The 11,165-nt window shown below is 41.5% G+C and overlaps 1 protein-coding gene across 1 annotated transcript in view; it reads left to right on the top strand.

Moving 5' to 3' along the window:
- The window catches only part of dgkaa (diacylglycerol kinase, alpha a), a 24,766-nt gene continuing 13,601 nt past the window's right edge, over positions 1–11,165 (top strand). The window contains exons 1-8 of the mRNA XM_030769872.1: positions 1–151; positions 7,054–7,132; positions 7,807–7,883; positions 9,126–9,240; positions 9,763–9,837; positions 10,035–10,084; positions 10,407–10,481; positions 10,992–11,108. Of these exons, the coding sequence (XP_030625732.1) occupies positions 7,057–7,132; positions 7,807–7,883; positions 9,126–9,240; positions 9,763–9,837; positions 10,035–10,084; positions 10,407–10,481; positions 10,992–11,108 (585 nt within the window). The 5' untranslated portion in view covers positions 1–151; positions 7,054–7,056. The remainder of the gene's footprint in view (positions 152–7,053; positions 7,133–7,806; positions 7,884–9,125; positions 9,241–9,762; positions 9,838–10,034; positions 10,085–10,406; positions 10,482–10,991; positions 11,109–11,165) is intronic.

The raw sequence follows: 11,165 nt of genomic DNA, 5'->3' as shown, positions 1-11,165 counted from the left end.
TCTGCTGCTTGGTTTTGAACTTGTCTTTCGTTAACGATCCAACTTGTCTGTGCTGGGAACATATCGTTTTCTCGCCATTGCAGCAGCGTTTGACCGTTTTATCACTGCACGGCATTAAAGGACGAGACACAACGCGTATCAAGAAACTAAGGTAATTCGCCGAGTTAACGTAATTTAGGTACATTTGTGGCCGTTGCGTTAATGCAGTTTGTTGAATGTTTTCTGCTGAACGACGTGTATGCTATGACTATCCTCAACCTTTCGTTTTAGCTACATTTGCCACAGTTCGTGCCTGTCAACTGAAGGGCACCACGGCGCTGAACCCCTGGGGACCTATCAGTTAAATCTGGATGTCATTTAGTTCCGATCTCAAACTTGACCACTATTTGTAGGCAAATGTGAGTTAGTTCTGCATCCATATAGTCCCCAAGTCTCATTAGTTGTCCATTGTTGTCAGTTGTTTGCGACTTCAGGGTGATTAATGGAGTGGTTCTTGTTACGGACCAAGGCGCTTTCACTTTTGTCATTCACCCAGTGAAAACAGAACATCCAGACTCGAGTGTTTCGGGGTGAAAATAATATCTCAAAAGTATAAGACTTAAAACGATCAAGTCCTTATGTCCGAGTTGGCCTCTTTCATAAGTACATTATCATAACAACAGACCATCAGTTGGGCAATATTCCCCAGATTGTGTTGTTTTGGTTACTTTCCCCACCTGATGTGGTGAGTAACCCCAAGGTCTTGGACAGCATGAGCTCTCTGGCGAGTATTATTGTGTCACGAGCGTATTATTACGCATTCGACAGAATAAAGCGAATCATTAAATGTACACGACGCCTTCAATGGTTTAGTATGTTTGTTTTGGCAACATAATTGTGTTCTGGATTTTGAGATTGTGTCTTCGTTCATGTAGAAAAAAAAAAAAAGAATAATGAAAGTTTCATAAAACAGTTTCTGCATAATGTTAACTTATAAAGAGAACTCTAGGAAATGTATTGCTATCCGGGCATTACAAAACAAGGTAGAGTATATAAAATGGAATCTTCTCTCCTGCCGTACTTTTTTCTTTTCCTTCTAACCCTGGAGCCGTTTTCTTTCTGAAGCGAGACTATGGCAGATATAAGAGGTGAAGATGAATCATCAGTTGAACTGTGTAAAGACAGCGTCTGAGTTTCCCCTGTGCCGTCTGTTTTCACACTTCTTTACTCTTTATTCACAAAGCTTATTTGAGTCACTGCCACTGCATTACTTTCAACTTTCAGTTCTTATTTTTAATTTTTTTTTATTTACAGTGACTTGAATTGTTTGAATTGTTTAAAATAAAATATATCTGACCATCTTTGCCGTGGGAGATTCATGTTGTACTTGCCATGGTTTGATGATGTAAAGACATGTTGGGTAGAGCAGTAAGGTTTCTGGTCTGGATGGTTACTGTGTTATAGACTTGGTGGTAGAGACCCACTCTCCAGGGAAATCCTTACCTCATAGTTTTGGCGAGTTAAACACTGAGCAACATCTCTGCTCGCTATGGAAGTGTTTAATATCCAGGACTTAACAATGGAGGAAATCGGAACCTTCGGAATAATATTGAAATAGACATTTTTTTTTAATGATGTAAGCTATCCCAAACTCTCTGAAAACCCAGAGGAGCAGTGGAAAAAGACGTTGCAGTGTGTACTGTGGCTTGTAAGAACTGTCTCTGAGATCATGTTGTGTTGCCCACAGCAGCAGAATGATCTTATTATATTTAGAAATGAGAGCTGCACGCTGCTGGATTTAGAGGGCCTCAGAAGACCACCTCCTCCCACTGGGCCCTGGAATGTGTTTCTGATCAGGAACACGGTCAGAACTAACTCATCACTGCAGTTGCAGGTGCAAAACTGTTTAATGGGGCCTTCACTGGAGCAGGTTGGAATCAGCCCCTCCTACTTTTCCTTAGTGGGTCCATTTGTAGTTTTATGCGTTGGATTTGGTGGTTGTATCTGTAAATGGGAGAAAAGTAAACATTTTTGTGATGAAGCCATAAGACAAGTGATGGTCTTTTTTTATACAGACGCTTTTGTATACATGAATGGTGAAGTGCTATTGCTAGCTTTAAGATAACTATAACTGCAAGACAAGATAACTTCTTGTAATGTTCAGATGAATATGGTCTAGACCGCTCCTGTTTTTCCCTTTAATCTTGGCATTCTGAAAGAATGAAACCCTGAACGTGGAGTCCAGGACAACCAACTCATTGGAATAGGTTGAATGAATTTGCATTGTACCCTTAAGGTCGCTCTTGGTAGTTTTTGGATAGAAAGCTGCAGTACAAATGGTTTTGTGTCTGGCTTTAGACTTAGATTCATTCGGTTGTGTGTATGAAGCAAAGTCATTTCTGTTTTGCATACTCTGATCGTTGCTCGCAGCACACGGTAAATTGCTCTCTCTCTCTCTCTCTCTCTCTCTCTCTCTCTCTCTCTCTCTCTCTCTCTCTCTCTTTCTCTCTCTCTCTCTCTCTCTCTCTCTCTCTCTCTCTCTCTTTCTCTCTGTACATGAGGCTACACAGATGTGTGGAGGTGCACAGATCAAGGAAAAGGGAAGTGTGCACATTTGCAGGTCCATGCATGTCTGTGGTTTGTCAGTGAATCTAAACGGGTATTCTCTACACTACTAAGGCTCCCTCTTTTTTTCCTCTTTTGTTTTTTGACGTAAGCCGTTCACTTGTGTCGTAAATTTTAGGCGTATACATGCAGACCCACTCACCAACCCACTGCCAAAAAAACAACCCTTTTGCGTGTAGGTGGTGGTTTGTACTGATTTAGAGCTGTTGCTGTTTTCTGGACTTTGTTGAACATTTGACATTTGTTTTTGCGTGCTAACTCTGTTCCCATAACCCTGTTTAAAATAACACTAAAGTTCAGCGGTTTTTTTTCCTTCCTTTGAAAGGCCAGATTTAGGAGACCCTTGTCACAAGACAGCTACCCAAATTAAATACAGCACATTGGGGGCTTATGCAAAGGCAAACAATAACTTTGTTTAACTTCCTGATGGTGAATTGTTTATTAGCATGCACCTCAGCCACCCCTTCATGATTCTGGAAGTCCATTTGGTCATAAATTATTGAGGTGCAGTGTAATATGCAGTGTACAAAAAAAAAAAGGAGACGCTTGCGTAAGTTTTGGACTTGTCCCTCCATCCTCCCCCATATCTTTGTTGAGAGAATGTTCCCCTTGTCAGGAGATGTGTCACGCTCACGTCTGCAGGTGGATTGTAAACCAGGCTCTGGCCTCTGTTTGAAGACTTCATCAGCCTGACAGAGTGGGAGGAGGCCAGGGGAAGACCCATCGCCGTTACACGGGTTCCCCTCCTCTCTCTCTCTCTCTCTCTCTCTCTTTTTCCTGCTTTCCATACCTCCTTCTATTCCTGTCAGTCACCCTTGGCAACGCTCTGACAAAGTGCAGCTGATGGGGAAACACTTTCCATAGTGACCAAGCTTGTCCTCCCTTCCCCCCTTGACAACCTGATGTAATCACCAGGCTGCTTCCCCAAATCAGAAATGATAAGATTTGATTTAGTAGAGGACATCCACCACTCATGAATCTCACAGAATCAAGAGCCACATTTTCCAACCACAAAATGAGGAGGGGAAAAAAAGAAAATGCTGTCTGTAGCCTGAGTTTTACAAAAGAGCAGATTTCCTTGACACTAAGCGTGGGTGAGCAAGCAGCTTGTACAATATGGTGAAAGGAAAAAAAAGAAAGAAAGAAAGAAACATGTGTTCTAAGTATAAACTACAAAGTACAATAAGTACCCCTAACGAGACTAATTAGTGAAAGGCAAAGGAGAAACAAAGAAAGCCTTATGTAGTGTATTTCTGAGAAGTTTGACATTCTGTTTTGTAGAGTTACAACAGTTACGGACACAAGTCTTTATTTTTTCCCCCTGTTTTCCTCATTGCTGGCTGTGTTTAAGTTCAGAGGTCATCCCAATGCTAAAGTCCGCTTGCTTTATGGAGAAGGAGTGGTAATGCTGATGGTAATGAATCTCAGTGGAAAAGTAGAGTTGGGGTTGACTGTAGCCAAGGGAGGAGGAAGAGTGTGTGACCATTTCAAAGCATGTTTCATTTGACTGGGTGTATTAGTGATTTGATTTTGAAAGGCTTTCCTCTAATTCTGCAGGCTTTGTTCAGATTCTCCCAGCTGCTTGTCAACAGCCACTTACACAACACTGCTTAAGCCATGACAACAAAAAGGAACCTACAGCTGTGTAACCTGACTCTCAACACCACTCAACGCCCCCACCACATCCTTAGTACCACAGACCTTTCCATAATACTACTGACATTACATCTGTCACTGATTGTAGCTTTCTCCCCTAATCGTGAATATCTTGATATCTTATTGTGATGATTCACAGTACTCAGATATGTGGTTTACCAGAAAGCTTCAAGTCAGTAGTCACTGTGAAACATGATCTTTTTTGATGGGGGAGGAAAAAAGCCCAATCATCTCTTTTGTGAAGAGGTAGAGGAATACTACATGCCACAGTACTATTAGAGACATCTGACATCAATCAGATAAAAAACCCAGTGAGGTGTTTCACTGTGGAAGCCCAGCTCTGTCATGATCTCTCCTTCCTCGCCCTGACTGCTGCCGTTTAATGTTCTCACATTCTCCTAAAGGCCCTAGTGTTCCGGCTGTGTTTATGAGCTGGGCTCTGTTAGCGTGGGTGGAATGAGAGACAGAACTCTCTCACTGTCCTCTTGTTGCTCTGCAGCCCCATGCATTGTTCAGTCAGTCCTGATTGCAGCTCTGCATGCAATGAAAGCTATATGCAAATACCCAATCAGGAGGGCCCGAATCAGATTACAGTTCTCAGACCAAATAATTAGGACAGGCAGTGCTAAGCAAGACTTGCAGGCATCAGCAAACACAAACAGAAGTCAGCAGATCGCCTCAAAGGGCGTGAAAATGAGACCGTCTAGAAAATGTCAAGCCAGACCATAGTTGGCCTATACGTCAAACTTAAGTGAGTTGTACAAATGAACTTTTAGACTAATCAAGTTTGGTTTATTTTGCATCAGTAATATTAGGATTTTTATAGAAAATCACTTTAGCGTGTCTCCTTGTTATCTCATTATGCTTAGATAATGCTGACTCCACCATGCAAAATAGAGATGCATTGCGCATTGCCCCCCCCCCCCCCACACACACACACACATGCACGCATCCACGCACACACATACATACACCAACCTCACCCCTCACTTGCATCCGTAGGAAGGTATAAGGGTTCTCACTTTGCCAACTTTCTGCCAATCTATTTCCCCCACTTGAGCGGTGCTGCTAAGCAACAGCAGTAACCTTTTGAGGGACTGACGTGAGGACAGTGTGACCCTGTGTTCAGACAATGAAGACCATGTGGCTCAGAGGCCAAGTGGGTGTGTTACAAAAGACTTTTTTTTAACCTTTGCAATTAGCTGTGCTGCTGCAGTTGGGTTTGAGAGCTTTGATGTAGTCAGTAGTGTGGATAAAAACCCTGCTGTGTTCTGTGTTCTTGCACTGGAAGGTTAGAAATTCACTTGCTAATGTACTTTAGGATATGAGGGCTAAAATTACTTGAACAAAGTGTTGGGTTATTATCTCAATGGCCTCCTTCTCCTAAAGAAGACTAAAGAAGAATATATGTGTGTCTCATTTACTTTTTAAAAGTCTGACCCACATAAATTCAATTTATAGTATCACAAAAGAACACTTAAAATACTACAGAAAGCTTACAGAACAGAAGTGGCTCACCCATTTTGGGGGATATTTAACCCACAATAAATCATGAGAAGCTCTGAAGGTCCCTGGAGAAATCATCAGACAGAGTGGAGCTTTAGACTTGGTTTGTCTTGTGAAATGTCCCAGGATAGCAGCTTGAGTTGTGTGCATGTGTTTATGATCAGTAGGCTGATTTAATTTCCCTTAGCAGATGAGACTCAGAGTTAAACACACACACACACACACACACACACAAAATGCACCTGAGAATGTTCACCATCCTTGACTGTCATCTGCCCATCAGCCCATTCCCTGCTGATACAAAAATAAAATGCTTCTCACACTTTATGTAGATTTTAGTGTGGTTTTTTTCTCAAATTTAACCATTCTGCATATATATATATGTGTGTGTGTGTGTGTGTGTATTTGTAGTTTTAGATCACAGATTTCTAATAAACTATATATATGTGGTTTGCACACACACACACACACACACACACACATATATATATATACATACATACACGTGTGTGTGTGTGTTTATATATATATATATATATATATATGTATATATATATATATGTATGTATGTGTGTGTGTGTGTGTGTATGTATGTATGTATGTATATGTATATGTATGTATGTATATATGTGTATATATATATATATTTATACACACACACACACACACACACACACACACACACACACACATATATATATATGTGATGAGACCAGTAGAAGACAAGGTTTGTCTTTCTTTTGTCTTTTGTCTGTGCTCTTTTTTCACTCTTTGCTGCCTATGCTCCGTTCACCTCCCCTGTGGTTTAATCATATCTTTATCACAGTTATTCAGACTCAGTGGGCGATAACAAAGTCTTAATCACACTGTTTTTGTGTGAAAAAACAGTGATATGTCTGTTTTTGTGGGGTTTTCTAAAGCATGCAGTCTCATTTTGAGTTGTGCTCATTAATGCTATTGAAAAACTGTTGTGTGGGAGGATCAAAACTGTGGTGTTTCCCTTCTCAAAACTAAGACATTTCCTTTCTCTACCACCCTCATGTCTGAGACCCACACTGAGCCTCTAGGGGAGAGCTGTAGTCAGTCATAATCATAGAGAAGCCTGTCAAAGCCCTTTCCATAGCCCAGCCTAATCCAACCATACCCACTGCCCTTTCCATAACTCAGTCTTACCCACAGTAAGGCTCTTATCCAGGACACTGACATGTTTGCAGGTCTTGTTGTCATGTGGAAGTGTTCAGAGGTGGATATGGTAATAAAATAAATGAATAAATGAAATATTTGCAGGTCATGTCGGAGTGTTCAGAGGCAGATGTGAAGGAACTAAGTCCTGTGGACTTCATTCAGCTGCAGCAGTACATTGACTGTGAGTGACCACTTCCTCACTTCAGTTTTCACTCAGTATCAGCTCTGCTTTTTGCATTAAATTCAAAATGTTAATATCTATGACAAGGCAAAGAGTCATCATCGTTTTTTGAGTGCCCTTATGTTCCATGTGTGTGTGTTTTTTTTTTAATGAAACAAGAAATCAAGATGAGTTTTATCCTATTATTTGCATATATAACAGTAATTTTCATTGTATTTTGATGTATTTTTATGCTTTTCGGTTTATAGAAAAATATTAATTGAACAGTAGATACCTAAATATATCTTTATGGACACATATACAGATATTATTTTATAAACATTTCATAAACATACAAAGCACCAAGGCTCTGTTTTAGTGCTTTGACGTTCGAAATGCTTTAAAATGATGATATTTTATGACCGGGTTGTAATGTGAGACATTATCTTCATTGTTTGTATGACAAATAAAAGACTTTTCTCTTTTTTACTCAGTCCATCCATGATCACACTTTTGCAGTTTTTTTAAACGTGTGTGTGGTGGAAAAATGATAAAAGGAGATATACCATACAAGGTCAAACATGAAAAGGCTGCGGCAGCATACAGTGTGTGTGTGTGTGTGTGTGTGTGTGTGTGGAGGGGGGGGAGGTCAGGGAGAGTAATGGATGACATTTGAGTCTGTTTCTCTCCTGTAGATTGTAGCCTGAAGGTGAAAGATGTGCTGAAGGAATTTGATGCAGATGGCAAACTGGCAAAGTACAGACATGGTGAGGTGAGTGTGGCATCACAGTGAACCTACTGAGGAATTCCGTAGAAGGATTTCTGTTCATGGCCCTTGTTTAACTGCAAAAATAAAATCAATATGACACAGATTGTCCATGTGGCTTATCTGTGTGGTAGTTGATAAACTATAATGAATTTCTGTATTTTAAGGTTTTTAAAATAGCTTATGTTCTGTATTCTGTTCCTCATGAAATAGAAGAACAGAATACAAGAATAGGCATCTGAAGACCTTGGAGAAATTGCTTATATTAGCGATGGTTCAGATGTCATAGAAAAACACGATTAGCTAGGAAAGGTCTATGAATATTTGATATTTGAGCCGGTTTTTCAGCTGATGCAGCCAGTGCTGACTTAGCTGCACAGTACTGTAGTAATCAGTTGGCATTCTCTCAACAGTGCAATTATCTTCCACCACAAAACACACATAGACACACACACACACACACACACACACACACACACTGTATGCTGGCTTTTGGGGACCAACAGCCGACTTCAGTTATACCAAAAGTAAAAAACGGCCTAACCCTAACCTGAGCCTTAAACCCTAACCCTAACCGTAAATACAATTTCACTCCTTTAGTTCTACCAATAACAGCATTATATTTTATGAAAGAAGCCCCTATGTATTTTTTCTTTACTAGTGGGAATAATGATTTTGACACCACATTGACAAGACATCCCCAGAAGAGTCATGTCGTTTTAGTCAGATGTCTTCCTAAGTTAGCAAAAATAAGTACATACCCCTCTCCCTCTCTCTCTCTCCCTCTCTCTCTCTCTCTCATACACACACACATGTACACACAAAGAATCAGCATGAGTGGAGCACTGTTAGATGTCGTTAGTGAAAATGTGTAAATTATGGTCAGGCCATATGTAGGGAAAGGGGTGGCTGTGTTTGAACGCGTCTTCATTCGCTCCATTTTGTTTTGTCTGAGAGGATGCCAGGTAGCGTCTAAGCTGAGCATTTTGAATAGAGCTCAGAGAGCTCAGACAATGACAGAGTGGACTGCTAAGGGAAAATAAGTTTAGATTTGGTGTGCAGGGGATTGTGATGCGATTGAATTTGAAAGTCTTTGAGATGGTGTTTGTCTCTCAGGCATCCACTATTTCATTATAAAAGCTGTTATATGACTGAGTGAGCCACTGTTTAATAATAATAATAGGCTTATTATTGACCTGTACGAGTGTGGGCTTTATCGTAACCTAGTGGATATGCGATGCTTCCCAGTGCATCGACGAGGAGGGTTTCCGGCTGTTCCTCAGGACCTATCTGGAGGTGGAGGACTTCCCAGCAGATCTCTGCCAGCGCCTCTTCCGATCTTTTCAGAGTTCGGACAATGCCAGTGAGTGTGCGGTCTGTGGAGGGCACCTCTGTTTCCCTCATGTTAGAGAGGATCTGGTTTCAGACAGGGTTTGGGTCATGTCATCCCTAACACAACAAACTGAAATGACAGAAAGTCAAGTGTAAACAGTCAAAGAGGATCATTAGTCATTACAGTTGTTTTTACCATTTAAAGGAGAGAAAAATCCTTTTCTCAGTCACACTGAAGTAGTTTGGTAATATTTAGCACATTTCCGTATCTGCTCTGTGAGAGAATGCTGTAACTGGATGCATCTCACAGTTTCTTGCTTAGGGCAGCCAGCACTGTCAACACGCTAATGCTACAGATCATCTGGCACTCAAACTCTCAGCCTTGAAACGTTTCAAGAGATTGTTGAAATTCCTCTTTTCGCCTGGGACTCAGAGGCTGTCTGGCCTGGGACTCAGAGGCTGTCTGGCCTGTGAATCAGAGGTTGTTGTGGACATGAGTTGTCTATGTGGTGTGTGACTCTGTCACTCTCTCTCCTCTACTCCGGTCCACAAGGGGAGGTCTTCCTTAAGGATGTGTCATGTTACTTTTCTCTCCTGGAGGACGGACAGCCCAGGGATAAACTGGAGTGTGAGTGTGATCTCAGCTGATTGTGTGGCATAGATTTGAGTGTGTGTGTGTATGAATGCTTGTGCTCATATGTATGTGTGTGTGTGCGCGTGTGTGTGTGTTCTGCTTTCTGACATGGTTATATTTGTAAAATTGATAATTATCTGCCTTTGTGATCTTTTTCATTGGTCCTCTCTCGCCTCTTTTTCTCCTCTCAGTCACTTTCAAACTCTATGACAGAGATGGCAATGGACTCTTGGATAGTTCTGTAAGTTACACACTGAATTACCAACATCACGGTCCACAGCTGTGTCATAACACACTGAATTACCAACATCACGGTCCACAGCCGTGTCATAACACACTGAATTACCAACATCACGGTCCACAGCCGTGTCATAACACACTGAATTACCAACATCACAGTCTTGTTACACTGGGAGATAAGAGTGGTCATAATAGCCACAGGCTAGAGAGTAGCTGGCTTCTCAGGAGTTGACAGAGGGAAACTCGTTGAGTGTTTCGTCTCTCAGACTGATTGTCTGATGCCACTGTAATAAAATTAAAGAGCTGTTAATATCTCTCGTCAGGAAGTGGATCGGATCATCGCCCAAATGATGCATGCTGCAGATTACCTGGGCTGGGATGTGTCAGAGCTCAGACCAGTGAGTTTCTCTCTCCCCCTGTGTATGCATATTTGCATGTGTGTGTGCGTGAGTGTGTATGTCAAGCTCAGACAAGTAGATTCTCTCTCTCCCTCTGTGTGCTTGTGTGTGTGAGTGTGCGCGCGCTTGTGTGTGAGTGTGTGTGTTTTATTTTGTTTGGCAAAAGGAGTGAAATGTCTCCACAGCGTGTGAAAAGTTCTTTGCCTGTGCCACACCCAGTCAAAGACACATTCTTTGCTGGTTGTACCTGTAATGACTTGCTGTTTGCTTGAATAAACTGCTGAAGGTTTTAAGTTGTTGATGCTTATTATGTGAAGACACTTAACATGGTGCCTTTGGACAAATATATGTATAGATAAAAGCACGTATGGATATATATGTGAATAGATGATGCATGATGCATGATGCATGATGCATGTATGGATCAATAACTGCTAGACGTTGCTGTGTTGTGGTTGCCCTCTCTCTCTCTCTTTGGTGCACACACATACACATCCTTGTGTTCCCTAGGTGCTGAAGGACATGATGACAGCAATAGATTCAGACTGCAGTGGGACAGTGTCCCTGGACGAGTGGATCGAAGGAGGAATGAACAACGTCCCACTGCTCGTATTACTTGGACTGAAGGTGCGTGAGTGCGTGCGTGTGTGCACTCTCTCACACAGTGGTGTTTCGTGTACCCTT

The sequence above is a fragment of the Chanos chanos genome, chromosome 3 (genome assembly GCF_902362185.1).
Source record: "Chanos chanos chromosome 3, fChaCha1.1, whole genome shotgun sequence".
Taxonomy (NCBI): domain Eukaryota; kingdom Metazoa; phylum Chordata; class Actinopteri; order Gonorynchiformes; family Chanidae; genus Chanos; species Chanos chanos.
Note: the sequence above shows the minus strand (reverse complement) of the source record. Positions and strands in the feature narration are given on the sequence as shown.